We start from the raw sequence: 22,119 nt of genomic DNA, 5'->3' as shown, positions 1-22,119 counted from the left end.
CTTCCCTCTCTAGACCTCTCGGTCAGCCATAACCATCACCTTCTTCCGATAGGGGACCTGCCACTCCAATGGCCACGGCTTCCTCAGCCACGAGGGTGGCAGCTTCCCACTGGCCCACGAGTACCGTGTACCTCCAGAGCATTAGTGGGGGACGAAATGCAAGGGACCCCCGTCTGCCAGCACCAAACTAAAAGACAACATTACTTCACTGCAAAGTCATTTAGGTCTCAATATTGTTTTAAAATAATACTTCTGATGATGAGAGCACATAATCAACACAGAAAATATAGAATATATAGCAGGGTAGATGACAGGTAATTAAAATGACCCATCATCCCACCATACAGAAATAACTGTTTAATTTTCTAGATTTATTTTTTCTAGGCATTTCCTAAAATATAGGCAAGTGTTTCTAACAAAGCTAAGGTCATACTTCACTGACATGTTCGTAACTTGCTTTTTAACACTAATTGAGATCATATATTCCATAACATTAAGCAGTCATTTAAAACTTGACTTTGCCCAGCTGCCTAAAATTCCAGAAGTATCCCTACTTTTAAGCATTTAGGCTGCTTAAAATTTTTTGCTATTCAGAATATCCATGACACTAATGCCTGTGCTATAAATCTTGAGCGCTCCTCATGTTTATTTCCTTCCAAGAACCACATTTCTGGGCCCAGAGGCACATACCAAGCTCCAGACAGTTTTAACTCACTTGTCCTCTGGCAGAAACAGGCCCCCGAGCCCCCCGTCCTTCTCTTCCGCAGGACTCTCGACAGACCCCTCCAGGCTCTGGGTGCTCTCCATGGGGCTGTCCATGTCTGATTCCTGGGGGCCCTCGGGCGGGGCCAGCGTCATAGCCTCCTCCTCGTCCTCGGGAAAGAAGCCGGGCTCCCTGGGGATGAGCTCGCCATCAGCATACGTGGGGCCCGCGACCTCACTGCCCTGGGAAAGACAGAGCGGGCAGAGTGAGTGAGGCTGGCCCCCCACGGCTCGGTGTTCCCCAGCAGACTGCAAGAATGTCAGCAGGACTGGGGACAGCGGGTGCTGGGATGCAGGGAGGCCCAGACCCCAAGACCCCAAGTACGACAACGCCTGGCAGGTGATCAGTCTCAGGGACCTCTCACACTGGCCAATTCATCAGAGTCTAGGGAGGAGCCAGAACTCTCAGGAATGGCCATCCATAAAGAAGAGCCACAGCCAGGCCAGCCACGTCATTCGGGGCACCTGGTCAGCACACCAGAGCCCCCATCATGAAGTCTGCCCGGGAAGCCAAACGATGGCTTCTTGGTGATCTGAATGACAGGCACATCCACACTGAATGGCCTTCAAGAACCACCCTGAGCCAGGAGAGTTTGATGTGACACGGTACAGGGGAGCGGCACAGCTTGGGATCCATCCTCCGTGACTCTGGGTGTGACATGGAACCTCTCTGAACCTCACACTTCTCTCCTACGTAAATCAGGAGTGGCAGTGGGATCTTGGGTCATTGTGGCAATTAAATAAGTTAATTCATGCTAGCATCTGGCACGGTGGGATCTCAAGGAATAAATCCTGGCCAGAGAACGCGATGCTAGCTGAGAGAGCAAGAACACCAGGCCTTTCGCTTTCGTGCTTTGGGCCAGACCTGTCTATGCTGGGCCCAGTGCCCAACACACTGGCTTTCACGATGACAGTGTGCAACAAAGATGCGCCTGCACCTTTTGCTAAAATCATCGGATAGAAGAGCTCTGGCTTCGTTCAGAGTGTACCCTAGACCGAGGGGCAGCTCTTCGCAAACCGTTTCTTGGGGCCGCTTTGTCTCTGGAAAGGTAGGTACTTCCCGGGTGGCACTGCTTCTACCTGTTCCCGTCTGAGATGTCAACCTATTCCCAAGGTCCTCTGGTGTGCTCCTCAGCTAGGGCTGGCAGACAACCCCATTAAAGGTCCCCTTGGCCCCAAGACTACAAGCATGGTAACAGGAACAAGGGCTGTGAAAAGCCTCTGGGACAGTTCAACAACATGTTCAGGGATGTCTGAAGAAGCCACTCAGTGACAGGCTTGAACGTGCCTGTCCAGACACGTGCAGCCGTCTGCTGCCACTGGTGAGTGGGTGGTCCTCCTGGGGATCTGTCCCCCGCCAGGAGATCCCTGGGCTAAGAATAGCTGGCGACTAATGAGCCTGGCTCCCGCCTGTGCCGGGACTCGAGCTGAACACCAGACGGACCAATAAAGTTTGCACCAGCCAGCCAGGCCCCCAACCACGGAGACCATGAACATCCTCCCCTGGTGTCCCCAGGGCCCTTTCCACCTTGAAGTCACTAATCTGATCACATGGCTCCCAACCCATCAGATCTCGTGCCCTGAGCAAGCTCGTCAGCCACAAGCCTGAAGTTGCATCCCGACAGAAACAAACGGAAACCAACGTTATCGAGCAGCCACCAAAGTCCACAAACCGAGCTGAGAGTTAACGTATTATCCCATTTGTGCTTTATGACAACTCTCAGGATGGCTACTATTAACCCCATTTTACTGATGGAGAAACCGAGGCTCAAAGCACAGCCTGCCAGAAGCCCTCCGGCCAGTATGCGGACAGCCCCGGCTGCCTCCAGCTGCCACACGCTTGGTTCCATTTGTCATAGACGCCTCCTCGCCACCATGGATTTCCAAAGCTTCCGGAGACGACAGGGAAAGCACAGTTTACAGGGATGTATTGCTATTAATAATTATGACACCCCAGTGCTCCTCCTAATGCAGCAACTTTCACACCCACCCGCTTCCCAACCCAGAGGAGACTCCGGGTTAGTGCACAGATGCCCAAGGACAAACAAGGCAGGAGGGAGACCGGAGGACAGGGCTCTCGGAGGAGCAATGCGCCTGGTCTGGTCCTTCACCTGGCCATAAAGAACTGCCAGCTCTTCGCCGTCCTGGCCACACGGGCAGGGGAAGTCCTCCCCTGCTGGGAATGCCTGCCCTGGGGCTCACAGGAGAGCCCGGCCACTGGGCAGTGGGTGTTTCTTCTGGTCTTCACCACAGCCCTGTGAGCTGGGCCTGCTTGCCCCTCCTTTTGTAAGTGAGGGGCCTTGCCTGGGGCCATGTGGGAGTTAGCCACAGGGTAAGGACTGGGTGGGACCCAACTGTGTCACCAACACCCACCCTCTCCCCACAGCCGGGGTCCTGAGAAGGCCGCGGCCCACCGGCTCCCGGAGGCAGGCAGAGTGCCACGTGGAGGCCAGCGTCTGTGCTTCTCAGGTGTCCAGACTGGCTTTGGCCAACCTGAGTTTGGCTCGCTGGACACCAAGATACAGAGGCTGAGTGTATGCCGCGCGCTCTGCCGCAGCAAAACACTCAACGCACGCATGCAGGTGGGGACGGTCCACCCCTCCCACTGGACGTCCCACAGCAGCATCCTGACACTCCTGGCAGCTGGCCCAAGCCCCTGCTGGGATGGAAAGAGCAGCCTCCAGTAGCTTGTTTAGCCACAGGCAGGGCGGAAGGGGCACAAGGGTCCCGCCTTCCCCACAAGACCACCACCTCCCGCGGCAGACTGTTAGCTGTGACCGAGCAGAGCCCACATCATCCTGGCCCTTCACCGACCACCGAGCACCCTCGTCTGTCTCACGTGCACCCCGCCATGGCCCACGACAGCCCCGTGAGAGCGCCGTGAGGTGCGCAGGGCAGACTCAGGGCACCTGGGAGGATGAGGCGCAGAGCAGGAGGGCAGCCGCCAGGGAACCCCATCCACAGAGGGCCCTGCTGAGACCTGAAGCCAGGGTCCGACACGCGCAGCCCGGGCCCCTGACCCACCCCTCACTACACACACACACACACACACACCCCCATTCCAGCTTCTTCTCTTAAAATCACTGTTCCCTCCTACAGTAATACCTTTTCATTCAACTCACAGTTGTTTACCCAAGGCAAGGGAATTTTAATCGTAATTTCAAAATCATTTCTAGCAGTTTCCTCCCTAAATTCAAATAGTATAAAGACAGCTATAAGAAAGTGACTGTACACACACCTTGGTTAGCCTGGGACGGTACTGGTTTGTGCCTGACCTGAGAGCCCTGTGGTGACATCTGCCCTGGTCACCTGCGCTCCCCCGAGGGCCTCAGTCCCTGGCCCTGCTCTGGGGAAGGGTCTGGGTGGAGCCCCCAGCTCCTTCGCCCACTGGGCCTGGAGGGAGCTGCTGGGGATGGGGGGCAGAGAGGGGCAGTTGCTGGAAGGTGCCAGAAGGTGGCCTCTTATCCCACCTTTGAGCCACTACTCACTGGCAGGGAGAATTCACAGAGTCAGTGGTGTTAGAACCCTTGAGAGCCAGCTTCCCTCTTTTATGTTCTTCAGGTGAAGCTGCAGAGGGAAAGAGAGAACTTGTCCGTGATAAGAATATTGCCCTCACAAGTCCGGCCTGTGGACACGGGCTTCCTGAGGCTGTGAGTCACCCTCCGGCCAGGCTGCCTGCAGGCCAGGGCCACACGGAGCCCCCGTCTTGAATGCTTGTGAGGCGGCTGGGGAGAGGACATCAGGGAGGCCCAGAGAGTTGCCTACTCGCCCCCGGCCACAGCACAGCAGCGCACTCCTTCCAGGGTGTTTGAGGACGCCCAGTGCTGGACCGCGGCTGCTCTGGAGGCCTGGTCGGACTGGGGAGTGGGCAATGGGGCTCTCAAGAGCTCGTGTTTCCAGGCAGCCAGGTGTCCCCGAGCAAGGTCTGTGCCCAGGGCAGCTCCAAGACTCTGCCCCTCAGAACTTCCATGTCTTGTCTGCTCCCTGGTGTGTGAAAAAGACGTCTGTGCCTGACCATCCAGTGACCCTAACATCGGGGACATGTCCAGGCCTGGAGCTTAATGCAGCCTCCTCAGGGTTTGCACAGAAAGGCTGTGTCTGGTCTTTTGGTACCCTTGAGGGAAGGGAGGGTGTCCTCAGGAGGCAGCACTGGGCACGTGTGTGGGACAGTGTGACTCTCCAGGGCCCTGTCCCTCCGGACTCAGGACCAGCCCCTGAGCACACAGCCCCCTGGGGCACAGGGCCAGCCGCCATGGGCCAAATAGGCTTGGCTGGTAACGTCCAGGCCATCTTGGCCTGTTCCTTCCACCCTGCTGAGGGGACCTGGGGTAGAAGGAGACAGAGGAGATGCAGTGTGTCCCTCCACAAACCCCAGAAGACCCCTGCGGGTGGGGCTGGTGAGGGCCTGCCCTGGAGGCTGGCAGACTGGGGTTCAGTCTCACTGGCCCACCACTCACTAGCTGTGTGACCTCGGGCAAGTGACCACCTCTCAGAGCCTGGCTCCCCACCTACAGAACAGGGACAGTCACCTCTACCTCAGAAGTCACTCTAAGGGCCATATGTGATAAACATACCCCAGCACCAGCGGCTGATCGGCCAGCAGGGTCCTGGACAGCCAGCCAGCCAGCCAGGAGGGATCCCTCCCCGCTCAGAGAGGCCGGACCTGAGGGATTATCTGAGGCCAGGGGTTTCTGGAGAGAGCTGGGAAAATAGGACAGAACCAGCGGCTCTGGCAGGGCAGGCGGGCACCCGCTGCCATGTCCCCACCTCCACTTTTCCGCCCCGTCTCCAGCTGGGCCTGGATAGAGCCGGCCGCAGCTGAAGCGGGAACCTGGAGGCACACAGCCTGCCTGGGGCCCCTCCAGCCCCGAGAGCTGTGCTCAGCCGCCAGCAGGCCCCGAGTCACCCTGCCTCTGTAGGAAGTTGGCAAGGGCTGAATTCAGGACTGCTGAAAAGGCCAAGTATCAATACACGTGGGGGGGGCCGTCCAAGCCTCAGAGTGGCCAACAATGCCCCACTGTCCGTGCTCTCGGCAGGGGTGCGGCAGGGCCCCAACTTGATGGCTACGGCTGGTCCTCTCCTGTCCCCACTGCCCCCTGTGGGGAGCCTCTCGCAGTCACACACACCAGGACTCGGCCTCTTGCCGGCGGCTAACGCACAGAGGGCAGTGACAGCAAGTGACCACACTCCCTGCGAGAGGGAGGACCCTAAATTGGTAGCCATGGGGATTTCTACACCTGAACCCCGCTGGTGAGCATCTAGGGGGCACATGTGGGTGATGAACGTGTATGGGCTGGACCAAGCTGCGCCAGGGGACAGTGAGCTGGGAAGAGCCCACCCACAGGACCCCGGGGCCTGGGCACCAACCCTGGTGTGGTCACTGCCTGGCTGTGTGACCACGGGATAAGCTGCTTAATTTCTGAGCCTCATTAGAAACAGGGATGGAGCGTCTACCTGGCAGGATCGTGGTAAGGGATCAAGGTCAATGCCTTGCACCTCCAGGATGCTAAAAAACAAGGTAAAGAAGAGGGGGAGTCCCATTCCACCACTCACAAGCCCTGCGGCTTTAGGTTTACAGAACTGCTCGGTGCCTCAGTTTCCCCATCTATTAAATGGCGTTAACTCTGATAAAATGAAGTGGGTTGGCCTATGTTCTAAGCACTTTACAGTCTTAGCACACACAGAAAGTGCTCAATAAAACTGACCTATTATTGTCACCATCATGTTGAAAGAAGACACCCAGGGTGCTGCCTGGCCTCCACCCAGCCCCTGGGGCCCTCGAGCTCCACCCTGGTGCCACATGGGACTGGAGGCAGGGTAGGTGCAGCTGCGGGAAGCCAGACGTCTGCGAGTTCCAGGGCTGTCCTCCCAGGGACAGCTCCCTCTTTTCTACCCCCCAGGGCACCTCCTGCCCACTCTCTCAGAAGGTCATCCTGCACGTTAATTACACCCTTTAATAAGTGTTAAGACGACATGCTGCCTGGGGAAGGGAGCACAGGAAGCTCTGAGGCTCCGGCGCATCCACCCCCAGCCCTGGCAACAGCTCCACTCCCAAGGCAATAGCTCCAAGCCAGAAACAGCTCTGCGGGGACAGGCTGGTAAAAATAGCCTGGCGGGCACACCCCAGCTCCCCTCACAGCAGGCACCCGTGGAACGCCCCTGCTGGGAAGGTGCGTGTGGCGGCGGGGTGGACACAAACCAAGCCCTGGTGGGGAGGGGCCCGGCTGCCCGGGTCAAGCCCACAAAGAAGTCCCTCACACACTCCCAGCTGGCCGACAGCCCAGGAGCAGAGACGGCCGGGGACAGGGTCTCCCTGGGTCTTTCCACAGGTGGCAGAAGGTTCATTTGGCAGGAGAACTTGGGGTGCCGACACCCCCCAGGGAAGAGATGGAATAAACTGGGCTGGAGCCCCTACGCCCCACCATGGCTCGGCTGCTGTTGGCGTAGAAAGATGATGGTGGCAGAGAGTAGTAAGCAACCCAGGCCGTAACTAACTCCTGAGGGGCCACCAACCCTGGCTCTGAAGTCAGGCCTTGCTCTGCAGATGGGCAGCTGTAGTCACAGCAGCGGCCAAAAAGAGATTCCGGTTCAACAAAGGGTTGCCCAGGTGCCAGTCAAGCGGCAAGGTGGGACCAAAGGGGGACTAAACACCCAAAGAGGGAGGCTGGGGCCTCAGCCCTGCCTTCTGAACATAAGGAACCTCAGCTCAGATGCAAGGCCTTGGCTCATCCCCACAAAGCCAAGAGCAAGCACAGGGGCAGCAGGTCACCAAGCCACTAGGGTGTATCCTACGTTGCAGCCGGCCCTGGGGACTGACCACATACTGTGAGATGAAAGCTCCCCAGCCCAGAGCTTCCCACTCTGGTTGGGAAGATAAGATACAATGCCGCGTTCCTATCCCCAGGGCTGGATCAGAGGCCCGAGGGTGGCCAGGGGAGAGGGGTCGATGCCCTACTCCTAGCCAACCTCCCTCCTAGGCTCTCTCCTCCCAACCAGGGGCTCCAGGATCCACCTCCTAAACCTCACCCCACAGAAAGGGTGTCACCAGGAGCACAAGACCCACCCCCCCATCACTTGGGTCCACCGCTCCTGCCTGTCCTGGGGCATCTAGAAGCAGAGCTCGGTGTAGATGCCATAACTGCTACACTCTCATCCTCAGGTGGACCTGCGGATCCCGGGAGGGGACCATAGTGACAACTCGTGTTTCCCCAGGTGCTCATTCGTCTCAAGTGGGAAATCCACAGGCTATGAGCCTCACATCAGCCCCTGCAGGGAGATGCTAAATCACCCCATTTTATGGATGGGGAGCCTGAGGCTCTCAGGCAGTGTGGCTCCGTCCTGGATCTGGCACCCGCTGGCTGTGGAACTTCAGCTGAGAAAGCCGTGCTTGTGTTTCTCAAGAACTCCCGTGCCGTTCACATAAAGCAAAGGCGGGCAGACGACGAGCTCTGCTGCTGCACACGCCACGCCACGGTGGAGCGGGCGGTGAAGCCCACACTGCCGTTCTGTCAGTGTTTTCATCGCAGCTCTTGCGCTCTCCGCCCAATCTCACACCCTCGCCCAACACGCACGCTGCTGCTGAGGCAGACGAGAACAGGGGAAGGGGCAAGCCACACTCCCGGAAAACTCAGAAATGAGAGGTGTCAGAGGCTCCCAGGAGCTAAACTCAAAGCAGAGCTGGGCAAATTTCCTGAAGGGTGGCAGAGTGGAGGGACTGGAAGTGTGAGGGATCTAAAGACGGAGCATGTCCTCAGCGAGGGGCTGCAGTGAGTGGGCTTCCGGGAAGCACAGACAGGGAGGGTCCGAGGCAGACCCCGGCAGCATCCACCCAGGCACTGGCCAGAGCTGCTGTGTCCGGCTGACCAGCACATCCAGCCCGCCCCAAAGCTGTGTGTGGGGCCTGGCTCAGCTTCAACGGAGCTGGAGATCATTTAACGTCCATCCAAACCTTGGCCCCTGTGTCCCAGTTCACCCCCCACCCACTCCCAGGAGCCTGCAGAAGAGAGGGAGACAAAGGCTGCCCGAGTTTGCTGGCACTTTGGCTCTGCACGTTTATCTAGGGACAATCTGTGGGCATGCAGGGACCCGAGTACTAGGGTGTGGGAAGGGCTGGTAAGACCTGGTTTTCAAGCTCATTGGGCCACAGGCCAGAACCTGGACCACGGTGTGTCCCTACTGGGACACGCCCACAGCGGGGCCGTCCACCTCACCCCTCTGTCCCCACCATGCGCCACTTCTGTTCCAGTAACACACGAGCATGTCAAAAATTAGCAGTTGAAAAACAAAAATAAAAACGTATTACTAAAAATCTAACAGGGGAGAAAACCCAAGGAAGAAAAGATCAAAGATGAGATGGGTGTTACTACCTAGAATATATAAGAAACTCAACTCAGCAGCAAAAAAAGACCAAATAATCTGATTATGAAATGGGCAAAAGAAGATATATAAATGGCCAATAGATATATGAAAAAATGTTCATCATCACTAATCGTCAGGAAAATGCAAATCAAAATCACAATGAGGTAGTCACCTCAACCCAGCTGGTGTCATTATTACCAAAAAAGACAAAAAAATAACAAATACTTGTGAGCATGTGTAAGCAGAACTCTTACACACTGTTGGTGGGAATGTAAATTAGTACAGCCACTATGGACAACAGTATGAAGGTTCCCCCCCAAAATTAAAAATCAAACTACCATATGATCCAACAATCCCACTACTGGATATATCTAAAGGAAATGAAATTAGTATGTTAAAGACCTGTCTGTACCCCCGTGTTTACTGCAGCACTGTTCACAATAGCTAAGGTATGGAATCAACTTAAGTGTCCATCAACGGATGAATGGATAAAGCAAATGTATACATACATACACAATGGGATATCATTCAGCCATAAAAAAATGAAATCCTGTCATTTGTGATGACATGGATGAACCTAGAAGATGTTACATGAAACAGGCCAGGCACAGAAGAACAAATGTCATACAATCTCACTCTCATGTGGAATCTAAACAAGTTGATCTCACAGAAGTAGAGAGTAGGACACTGGTTACCAGAGGTTGGGGGTGGGGTGGGGATAGGGAAAGGTTGGTTAATAGGTACAAAGTTAGTTAGAAGAATAAATCCCGGTATTCTACTGCACAGTATGATTATTACAGTTAACAATAATGTATTATATATTTCAAAATAGTGAAGAAATTTTGAATGTTCTTACCACAAAGAAATGACAAGCGTTTGAGGTAATGGACAGGCTAATTACCCTGATTTGATCATGCCACAATGTAGCCATGTACTGAAACATCACGCTGCACTCGATAAATATATACAATTTTGTGTCAATTAAAAATAGTAAAAATTAAAGATTAAATGGGACAAATAAAAAGCAAATAACAACTTAACCATATCAGTAATACATTAAATGAAAATGGAGTAAACAATCCTATTAAAAGACAAATACTGCCAACTAGGAAAAAAAAAACCAAAAAACAAAATCACCACATGCCATTTACAAGAGACACAATTTAAACAGTAGAATACAGACAGGTCAAAAGTAAAAGAATGAAAAAAAGATAGACCATCCAAACACCAACGAAAAGAAAGTTGGTGGGACTATATTATAAATGATATCAGATGAAGTAGACTTTACAGCAAGAGATAGAGGGACATTTAAAAATGACAAGGGATCAATTTAACAAGATGTAACACTCCTCCATGTTTATGTGCATCATAACAGTTTCAAAATACATAAAGCAAAATTTAACAGAACCAAAAGTTGGAGATTCTATTTCACCTCTCTCAGTAACTGATGGAACAAGCAAACAAGAGAATTAGAGAGGATAACAGAAAGTTGACTGACACACAGAGAACACTGTACCCAACAACTATAAAATAAAACCATTAGACTAAAAGTTGATGACAAATTGGATACTTGCAAAGTACCGAAGACTCAGCCTACGGATTAGCTAAACAACAAAAACCCCTGCATACCTCTACCATGGAGAAAATACGCTATTGTCCTTTTGACGCAGTGATCAAACTTAGCATCACTAATTGGGAAGATCAGAAATGGGCCTCCTGATGTGATACAACGTAAGGTGCACAGCATCACCTATGCTGTAGTTTTTTTATTATTTTTTTCCCTATGATATCTTCATGACATTCAAGAAAAGTACCACGATTCATATTTTTAAATTTTATTTGATGTTTTACAGACAAGGTCAAGCTAAGTTGCCCAGGCTGGTCTTGAACTCCTGGCCTCAAAAGATCCTCTCATCTCAGCCTTCGAGTAGCTGGGATTACAGGTGTGAGCCACTGTGCCTGTCAAGCAAAATATTTTACTTGGTTCTAATCAAGCCTCAGGATCTAACTTTTTGTTTTTGGGTGTTTTTTTTTTTTTTTTTTTTTTTTTTTTTGAGACAGGGTCTCACTTTGTTGTCTGGGCTAGAGTGTGCAGTGGTGTCACCATAGCTCACTAAAGCCTCCAACTCGTGGGCTCAGGCAATCCTCCTGCCTCAGCCTCCCAAATAGCTGGGACTACAGGCACATACCATCATGCCCAGCTAATTTATTCTTTTTATTTTATTTTGTAGAGATGGGGTCTCACCATGTTACCCAGTCTGGTCTTGAACTCCTGGGCTCATGTGATCCTCTTGCCTCAGCCTTCCAATTAGCCAGGATCACAGGCATGAGCCACCAAGCCTGGTCAAACAAAATATTTAACTCAGTTCTTTTTTTTTTTTTTTTTTTTTTTTTTTTGAGACAGAGTCTCACTCTGTTGCCCAGGCTAGAGTGAGTGCTGTGGCATCAGCCTAGCTCACAGCAACCTCAAACTCCTGGGCTCAAGCAATCCTTCTGCCTCAGCCTCCCGAGTAGCTGGGACTACAGGCATGCGCCACCATGCCCGGCTAATTTTTTGTATATATATATTTTAGTTGTCCATATAATTTCTTTCTATTTTTTTAGTAGAGACGGGGTCTCGCTCTTGCTCAGGCTGGTCTCGAACTCCTGACCTCGAGCGATCCACCCGCCTCGGCCTCCCAGAGTGCTAGGATTACAGGCGTGAGCCACCGCGCCCGGCCTAACTCAGTTCTAATCAAGCCTTAGGATCTAGTTTCTACTAAATGGGAAAACAGAGGCTAGAGGAACAAGTTACACATCATCAGAGGGAAAATAATTAGATTTAAAAAAAAGTATGTGGGACCTTCCACAAGACAACTGTCCTGGCCTATTTCAAAAAGAGGATGTAATGGTTGTGCACCATGTGAAGACACAGAGAGAAGGTGGCTGTGGAGAGAGGCCTCAGAAGAAACCAACCCTGCTGGCACCTTGATCTCAGACTTTAGCCTCCAGAATTGTGATAAAACACATTCCAGTTGTTTACGCCGCTCAGTCTGTGGCACTTGGTTATGGCAGCCCCAGCAAACCAATACGCTTTCCTTCTCCCGCCCTGAGAAGCTCCATGGAAACTCCCACCCAAACTCGGTCCGGATTTTTCACCCGCCGTCCCACCCTGATAATAAAAGTGAATTTTTCAAAGGCCAATTCAATTTAACCTCCAGTGAAAACTACAGGTGGTACCCGATTTACGATGGTTTGACAATGATTTTTCAACTGTATGATGGCGTGAAAGCTATATACGTTCAATAGAAATCATACTTCAAGAGTACTCATACAATTGTTTTGTTTTCTACTTTCAGTGCACTATTTAATAAATTACATGAGCTATTCAATACTCTATCATAAAACACACTCTGTGTTAGATGATTTTGCCCAACTGCAGGCTAAAGGCTAACGTAAGTGTTCCAGGCACATTAAGGTAGGCTCTGTTTGGTAGGTAAGGTGCATTAAACGCAGTTTTGATTTATAATATTTAACATATGATGGGTTTATTAGGATCCAACATAGATGGATCCTGTATCTTAGGATATGAACCCATCATAAGTCAAAGATCATCCATATTGGATCTATAAAAACTAAAAGAGACTTGGGATTTACTTATTTATTTATTTTTGGTCCGTCCTCAAAACAAACAAAAAAAAAGGTTGAATTCTCTTTCATGATCAGTATGACACAGTACTGCTTTTTAAGAGACTATATTTTGCTGAAACCAAAGCTTGGCGAATCTACAGCGAACAGGATGATGTTTTGTAAACATTAGCATACACCAATCTAAGTAAATCACTTCCATTTTGTTGTGTTCTCTCAATTGTACAGGCACTGTATTTTGATTTTAAAGATGTATATGTGCAGTTCAGAGACATTAGAATTGCAGAGGCAATTTTTCTTTGCCCAGAGCTATATTTAGTGTAGTTATAAGACAAATGTAAAAGTTCTTTTACCTGCATAGTGACTGGCTTACAAGAGAAGAAACCAGCAGTCAGCCCTGGAAACACAAGTCCTCACACACGGAGCCTTTAATCCTGGCTTAGGCTGCTCTGTGGCCAGAAGTGCTCGTAACTGAGCAAGATATTGCCGGTTTCTCCATGTCAGACAGTATTTCTGACTACTTGCAATCCAGAGCAGATTCCTTCCCTCTGTTGTGGTCAGTGTGGGAAAGAGGGCCCCTACTGCTCCTGGGACACGTGGCCACCCCGTTCGCCTGGGACGCAAGCCTCCCTGTGACATGGCTGGAACCCAAGCCCCGCCCACCACACCCATGGCCGTCCAGGGCTGGTGATGGTGACTGAAGGTACAGCGGAATCCAGCCAAGTAACCATCTCCAAGGAAAACCCACAGGGGACAAGAACCCACCTTCTGACCAAGCCCTGGATGGGGTGTGACTGTCCCAACAAAGCCCTGGGTCCCAGACCCGAGTGCCCCAGGGAACACACTTCCTGAACAAAGAGGACTGAAAGAGGCTATCTACTACCCTCTGCCCCACAGATAGAGCCAAAGGCCTTGATTTTCAAATGAGAATGTGGACTTCAGAGGCAAACTGTTGGGGATTATGAAAACAGAACTTAAATTGCTTCCACATCTGGAAAACAAACCCAGCAGCCAGCCCCAGGAATTCCAGGCATGCCAGCCCAGGGAGAAGCTGCAGGTCAACGGAGGCATTTCCTGGTAGCTCCGAGTCCCCCCACCCACCTACCTGAACCCACAGTAAGATCCCTTCATCTGCATCATGGGGCTGGGGGAGCCCCACTCGGAGGAAGAGGAGGAAGCTCACATGCCTGAGCACCTACCACAGGGCTGGCGTGTGCCCTGTGCTTTACAGGGGTGGTCTCGTTCTCTTCCCTAAAATCCCTGCAAGTAAACGTGTCTCCTCCTTACGGATGGGGAAATGGTGTCCAGAGTTTAATCCGCTTCCCCCTGAAGTTGCAATTTCTCGTTCACACCCCTTTGGAGTCACGTACAAAGTTAGGGCCATCTGGACCTGCATCAGGAGCCCCCTAACTTCAATGAGCTTATCTAAATTCTCAGAAAAGATGTCCCAAGCACCCTCCGGAAGCTCCGGTTCCCACGCAGCCACCACATCCCCGGCTGTCCTGAGAAAACCATGGGCCAAGTGTCTGGGGGACTCAAACGTCGAAAGCGAATTAACGGCTACAAGTGGAACGGGGAGCACGTCAAGGCCTCTCCTGGTTCTTGGAATCGGCAGCTATTTTGAGCTACAAATTATAGCTTTTAAAGATGTGGCTGTTTGCAGTGGGGGCTTAATTACTCACACAGCCACGAGTCTGGGGGGCTTGTTTTGGGGGCTCCATACTTTTATCATCATGGTAAGAGGAGCTTAAAGACTCAAAGTGAAGGCTTGGGACAGGAAAGCGGTGGCTCTGGCCAGGGGGGCCAGGCAGCATTCCTTCTGGGGGGTGTCCTCAAAAGAGGTGACATGGGACTCCCCAGAGAGGCCATCCTCTGCTTCAAGGAGCACACACCTGGATAGAGCTCACCTACGGTCTAAAGCCAGGTATCTACTCAACTCCCCTGCCACACAAGCCCTCAGGCCTTGCAAAGCCACGCAGATGCCAGTGTTTACCCACAGCCAACGCCGAGGCTCCATTCGACCTGCCATCCTGGAGCAGGCAGGTCAGGATCTGGCAGCGTGACTCTCCTTCCTCCCCACCCCAAAGGGCCCCCTGGCAAAGCCCTCTGTTTTTATAACCCTCGCCCACCCACCTTCCAGTACCTTCTGTGGCCGGAGCCCTAGCAGTCTTCCCGACAGGCTCAGTTTGGGTGTCCCTCCTTGTCCTGTGGCCTCTGCCCGGCCCAGCTACCCAGGCTGTGTGTTCCAGGAGCTGCTGTCTTGCCCCAGGGTGGGGGTGGGGGTGTCACCCAAGCACAGCCTGCCAGAACTCAGCTTAGGGGCCCCGGGCCAGGGCAGGCTGAGACAGCTCAGGTCCCCCCCCAGGCTCTCCCGCAGGGGGGCAGGTGAGAAGGCATGAAGTCTGAGAAGCCACAGCTCTGGGCTCTGAGGGTGGAGGCCCCCAGGGGAGTCCATCAGGAACCCCCTCAAAGATGCTGTGGGCTCCCCACTGCACCAGGTCCTGGCTCCTCAGACCTTTCCAGCAGGTCTCAGTCTCAGTTTGTGCTACAGCCCCCTCGACCCCCAAGCTTCTGTCCACCTTTAGCACCCCCCATGCTTGGCACAGACTGTTTCTTATGCACAGGGGCATAAACACCACCTCGCCAACGGGGGAGCTTCGAATCCCTGATGCTGTACGTGAATTGAGGCAGCTGGGCTGCTGGCTTTCACCTGCATCTTGACAGGAAAAGGGGCAGAGAGCAGACCTCTGGGGAAAACAAGGTTCAAAACCACCACCTGCTATCACAGTCTCCCTCTAGCCCCAGCCAGCAGCTCCCGCTGAGTCCCTGCTTGGTGGCTCACTGTCAGCTAGACAAACCCATGTGGCTGTCTCCCCGTGGCTGAGACTCGGCCCCTTCCTCCCCCAGCTCTGCTCCAACCTCAGCTAGCAGCCCACGCCTGACCCTCCACACTGCTCTAGCCAGACCCTGCGCAGCCTCGCCACCTGCACCCCTGCACGTGCCGCCCAGCACTGGTGGGCAGCACTCAGCACTGGAGTGGAGAAACAGGAGCTAGCAAGGCTGGTGGCACCAGAACTCAACTTGGGCTAAAGGTTGCATCGCCAGGCGGCTGAGTCTGTGCCATCGGGGCCGCAGGGCAGAGCCCTCCTCCCCTCTCCGACCACAGGGAGCTCCCAAGAGGCTGCATGTGGGAAGATTTCACAGAAAGGGAGAAGAGAAAGATTTGAAAGAAAATTGCTAAAAGGAAACACATGTGAAAATGAAAACCCAGGCAATGTGGGAGGAGGATGAGGGAAGGAAGGAAGAAGGACGTCCAGTGATTACGAACCGAGTCAAGAAGACCTCTGCTACCTTGGGAAGGCCAGCGACCCACTCCCTCAACCCACTTCCTTTCTTAACCCAGACAGAACGGGGCACTGTGCCCTTAGGTGATATTCAGCAAGAGAGAAACAGGGAAAGATGCCTTACAAAGGCACGATGGACTGAGGCCACGATTCATATGTGGTGGGGGGAAGAACGTGAGGCTCAGAGAGGCTGCTCTACTTTCCGAAGGTCACACAGCTGGCGGGCCATAAAGCTGGAATCTCGGCCCAGTTTGCCTGGTGTCCAAGCTTGTTCCCTTGAACCATATCAGAGTGTCCCCTCTTTTAATCCTGCAACCATTTTTACAAGGTGGCTCTACCCTCTTCCGTGAAGAAACTGGGCAAATCATGTAAGTTCTCCAGAGGTTACCTAGTTTCTATGTTTCATTAAGTCCAAGACACCTGTGATTTTAAGATGCACCATTATTTCAAGTACACAAAGAAAATGACACTGTCAATTAAATTATAACACACCCGCAAATGTATAACACATACCAATTTAAGATGTTAAAAGGAAGGAAAAAAAGAGTGTGTCTTAGACTCTACGGAATACAGTGTGAGGACAAGTGGGGAGTGGGGATTCAGTCACATGCCTTAGACTGTGTGTGCAATGAAGGGCAGTCAACAACTCCATGCACACACACACACTCTCTCACACCTGCTGCTGCAAGATCCTTCTTTGCTAACCACTGATGTAATCGTGCAGATAATCTCACAGAAATGTGCTGGCCGAACCTGCCTTGTCAACAAGAACCCGCATTTAGCCAGGAGGCCAACGATCCAAGGTTTCTTAACAGCAGCAGGCAGGGGCTGTCCTGCTCCACTGCCCAGCCAACCGGCCAGGCCAGCCCGGCCCGGCCAGCTTTGCCTCAGTGGAGCTGCAGACCTGCGAGCAGCCATGCTGGATGAGCAGGAAGGTTTGCTCCTTGGAAAACCACCAAGGGCGGTCGGTCATCCAGTGTGGCCAGGCGGCAGCACGACCTGCACCTTTCTTTTTGGCCCCCCTCCAGATCTCCTGGGGCTGGTAGGCAGCCAGAGCCGCAGTGCTTTAATAAGGCAGACACTGCAGCCTGGCAGTGGCCGAGGGGCAGCTCTGCTCCAAGCCGGCTTTTCCAGCTGGCCCCGGCTGGAGGTAAGGGACAGGTGGCCAGAGGTGTGGAGGGCCGCTCTCCCCTTGGGAGACTGGCCACAGCCTGGCAGAGCGGGCAGTCCCACAGTGAGCCCAGAGAGAAGGCTGGCACCTGGGAAGGTGCTTTGCATCTCATTCACAGATCGCCATGCGGGGCCAGTCCCTTCACTGTGGCTCCAGAGTCTGCATCCGCAGAGCCCAAGTGGCTTTATTTAAAAACACAGAAAGCTGAGGAAGCAGAGTTGTGCTTCTCCTGCAAAGGCCCTCAGGTGGTGGGGTTTCTCCCCTGCCACCTTTCTGTTTTAGCACCGATACCAGCCCGCAAGAAATCCTGTTAGACGCTAAGGTTATCAGTCACAAGAATCAAACCAGTAGAAGCTTGCAGGAGTAAAAATAACAGCTCACTCATACACCAGGCACCGTGCTAAGTGCTTTTCATATATTTACGTATTTGATCCACATAACAGCCCTGTTGGGGAGGCACTAGCATCATCCTCACTGTACCGATGAGGAAACTGAAACACAGAGAAGCTAAATAACTTGCCTACGATTCCACAAATAGCAAGTGGCGGAGCCAGGATTTGAACCCAGAGAGGCCGACTCTGGAGTTCAGGCTCTTGGGCACTATACTACTCTGTCTAACTACCTAACCATCTTTGAGTGCCAGCTAGGAAAGGGTCAGAACATATTCTACGCATTTTAAATCCCAGTGGCTCATTTCATTTTTACCATCACCTTATGAGGTAGACACTATCATCAATCCCCTTCTACAGGTGGGGAAACTGAGGCTCAGGAAGGTGAGGTACCTTGTCCAAAGTTCTACCACTAGCAAGCAGCAGAGTGAGGATCTAGACTCAGGTGTTTTCTGGCTCCAAAATATTTTTTTCCTACCTTAAGGAAATGAGCGTTGGTTGACAGAGCATGAGATGAAGGCACCTATGTTTGCAAACCAGGGAGCAGGGAGAAGCGTGTTCCTACTCTGTCTCCTCTCCTAAGAGGCAGACTTAAGTCTGGTGCAAAAAGCAGACACCCCTCAGCTCACTACCCCAAGTCCACGGCAGACAGCACCGGCTACTTGAACTGTGGGTTCCCCTTTTATGGTATCAGGCTTGCAGAGCGCAGAGGAGGGTGGGGGACCAAAGATGATTCGAGAGAGAGCGTGCGCGCTCCCGCCCACTCTCCCACACTCCAGCTCTGTCAGGCCTTCCTCTTTTTGGTACCTTAAAAGAGAAAGGCTCCCATGAGCAGAGCCACAGATATTAGTAACAACTTCCACACAGCTTTGTTTTCATCTGAATAATGTTTACATTGTTGGGAAAGAACCCACTTGTCTGGGAAGATGAAGCAGGTTGAATCAATTTCAAATATGACCAACAGTTGGACAACTTCCCATTTCTAAAGGGAAGTCAAGAAGTGGGGTTAGCAATGTTGGCATTACTAGTGCCTGCCCGCCAGACAGAGCTGGGGCCGGAGGTCACCCGCACACACAGGCTCGGACCCACCGCGGCCGCCCGCCCGTGACCTTCAGGCGACCCTCCCTGGAGGCCACATTCCTGGCTGCCTGCTTTCTCCTCCTGCTCCCACCCCCTTCTCAGGTCCCTGGAAAAAGCTAAGAAGTGACCGGCAGGCTCTCTGGGTGCTCAGGAAAGTTCTGAGAATCTGAGCTGTTGGTCATAAATACTTTCGTGAGGGGCTCAGCCCCTTGAGCCACTTGGGACCCCTCTGAGCAAGGCCGGCGCCCCGGAGGCCACGCAGCCTTGAATGCGGCCAAGGCCCAATTCCCTTTAATTAACAGTGTTAGGATGAGGCTTCAAACATTTGGGTACGGACTGTCATGTGTAGTCTGACACTCGGCATGAGAAAATGACGGCTCCAAATGAAAACAGATGATGAAGGTGCTGTCCAGGCTTTTAGGGCCACACTCCCCACAGCCCTGGTGTGGGCTCCAGATCACACTGCTTGGAACTGCGGTCAGGCCCAAATCTAGCAGATCCTCCCAAGGGACCGTGTGCTGGCCAGGAGAGGCGGTCACAAAGTCACCCCAATAAAGCCTCACCCACCGGGAACTCAAGGAGCACCCTAACACTCAGCCGGCACCCCGCAGCGGGAGGTGGATGGATGGGTGATGCCCTGCCTGAATGTCTGTGTGACGCACACACATGCGCATATGCTTTGGGGGCCTAAGCTGGACAGGGATCAAACCGAAAGCTGCTGCCCAGGTGTGTGAGTGCCTCTCTGGAGTCCTCTCTGGTTAGGAGACCACCGTGTGCTAACTGCACACAGGCAGAAGGAGTGAAGAGGGAGGCCTGGGTGCTCTGGGGCTTAGGGAGTCCACAAAGATCAGGAAAGAGATGAGGAAACAGAGCCCAGGCAGGGCCGGGCAGGCCAGGTTGGGTAAGTACAGGCTGCCGAGAGCTGGACTTGCCCCACGCAATGGGACCTGACCCATAGGAACAGGCAGATAAGCCTCGAACAGCACCCTGACTGCTGCAAGACATGCCTGTGTGCACATCACCAGCACACTTTTTGCTGGTTTGATCTGCGTAGCGGAAACAACATAATCTGGCAAGAACTGTTCCCATACTCGACCTGACCCAAGCCGAGGACAGGGAAGACCTGGCAGCAGTAGCCATGGATCCCTCTTCTCCTCAAACACCGTGATGCCCAAATCCCCTCTAAGGGTCTGGAGAGCACAATGACAGGCAACGTGTGCTTGTGGGTTCCTAGTCTCCACCGTTAGTGCCCTCTCATCCTCCTGGGGTTCTCAGCTGTTGTTTGTGTCAGGCACCCACCCATCTCCCCAAGTTTGTACCTTGCCCCCCACTGGGCCTACTCTCCAATCACAGCCTCCCCTAGCAGTTCCGTGGAAACACCATGCCGGCCACGGCCCCGCCTCAGGGCTCTCGCAGGTGCTGTTCCCCCTGCCTATATCTCCTTTGTCCAGATGTCACTTTTTCCATGAAGACTCCCCTGACGACCCACTGAAAAGCCCCCAAACCCAGCACTGCTGCCCTGCTTTCCCTCCCGCTCCTCGCATGCTGCCTGTTTTACCGGTTTGTCCCCCTCACTAACACCCTGTGCCCCTAGAAGGCAGGGTCCTTGCCCCTCACTGCTGTATCTGGTATAAATTAGATACCCAGCACAGAATCTGGTATAAATTAGATACCCAAGGATTTGTTGAATGAATCAATTTGGCAGCATTTGCCCCATGCCAGGCAACATGCTGGGGGCTGGGCAAACAGAAACGGGGAAGGCTCTGTGCCCTGAAATGCCACCTGATGGAGGAGCCTGCGGTACCATCCAGGAGCTAAGATCACACAACATCCAGTAAGGCACCAGGTGGCATCAACTGCCAAATCAGCATGCCTGTCTTGTTGTGCCCAGCTGGCCATGGACAGGACAACCCAACAATCCAGCTGTGAGAATTGAACAGTCCTCATTTGTGAGGGCAGCGATTTGATGCCATAAACACCCGGTTACCGAGTCGGGCAGAGCTGATCCAGAGGAAGACAGAGGCCAACCCAGGGGTCCTGCATGCAAGCCAAGGCCGGGGCACTGTACCCCACTGCTAACACCAGGCAGCAGGTGGACGAGATAAAGATGCTTCCTTTTCAAACGCAATGAATCCAGTGTCAGGAGACAGCACAGGGCCAGAAGGTGGGACGGGCACCCTCTGGCAGGCAGTCCCTTTCCCATCCCTGAGATGCCTGCCTTCTGGGAGCTGCTCACCTGCTATTTTATTGGGAGCCTCTCCCACCCTCCCTCCTCCTTACCCACACCTAAAATATACAAAATGAAAACTGGCCAGGTCTGGTGGCTCACACCTGTAATCCTAGCACTCTGGGAGGCCGAGGTGGGAGGATTGCTTGAGCTCAGGATTTCGAGACCAGGCTGAACAATAGCGAGACCCCATCTCTACTAAAAATACAAAAATCAGCCAGGCATCCGTGGTCCACACCTGTGGTCCCAGCCTATTGGGAGGCTGAGGCAGGAGGATCACTTGAGCCCAGGAATTTGAGGTTACTGTGAGCTCTGATGACACCACTGCACTCTACCCAGGGTGACGGAGCAACATTCTGTCTCAAAAACAACAACAACAAAGTGAAATTGTGAAGCTCCCTCAAAGTAGAATCAGTTGTGAAAAAACCCTTGGCATAATAGGCTGCTCAGAGCAGGGACAGCCAGCCCAGGAAAAGAAGTTTCTAGCTACCTGGAGGGTGGGAATGAAAAGGGTGAGTTGTGAGGGCCCCTGGTGAACAGCCCAAGAGCAAGCCCTGGGTCTGGGGCAGGTCTGCAGGGGAAGGCACCGGCATGCTTGAGGGAGGGGAGTGGGGCCCAGTGCTGCTTCAGTGCAGGAACCCCGAAGGAGATGGCTTAGAACCTTCTGGGCCCTATAATTTCTTCAGCTTTTCTTTCCTCACTTGGCTAAAAGTCCTTTCTAAGGACAGGTTCCAGGCGGTCTCTCCTACAGCTCTCCCTTAGGGTAAAGGTCAGCCTGCCTGCTCACCTGGCGGCTAGTCACACCCCTCCCCTCCGGCCCAGTCTTATCTCTCCCAGCTGGCCTCAGTCATTAACCCCACCCCTTTCACCTAAGCCCAGGGTCCCAAAAATTCCAAAGCTGTTCTCCACTAGGTGTTTGCCCAAGCTGTACTGCTTAGCACAGTGAAGGGCTTCTCTCATGCCTCCAGGCCACACACTCCATTGTGGGGTCACAGGAACCTCAAAGACAACCCCAATCAATGTCCCCAAGTGCTCAGGGGAGTCGGGCATGGCCAGATTAGACCCAAGTATTCAAAGTCTCTCTATAGCCTGCAAACACTTTGAGGGCAGGGAAGTGTCCATGTTAATATTCTCTGGGCAAACAGTCAACAGCCCGTGAAT

At 53.0% G+C, this 22,119-nt stretch overlaps 1 protein-coding gene across 2 annotated transcripts in view; it reads right to left on the bottom strand.

Annotated features, from left to right (window-relative positions):
• Positions 1-22,119, bottom strand: part of RAB11FIP4 (RAB11 family interacting protein 4) — a 110,457-nt gene that overhangs the window by 15,123 nt on the left and 73,215 nt on the right. For both annotated transcript variants that reach the window (XM_069482260.1, XM_069482261.1), the window contains one exon: positions 716-945. In XM_069482260.1, coding sequence (XP_069338361.1) covers positions 716-945 — 230 coding nt within the window. The remainder of the gene's footprint in view (positions 1-715; positions 946-22,119) is intronic.

The sequence above is a fragment of the Eulemur rufifrons genome, chromosome 9, assembly GCF_041146395.1.
Source record: "Eulemur rufifrons isolate Redbay chromosome 9, OSU_ERuf_1, whole genome shotgun sequence".
NCBI classification, from domain to species: domain Eukaryota; kingdom Metazoa; phylum Chordata; class Mammalia; order Primates; family Lemuridae; genus Eulemur; species Eulemur rufifrons.
Note: the sequence above shows the minus strand (reverse complement) of the source record. Positions and strands in the feature narration are given on the sequence as shown.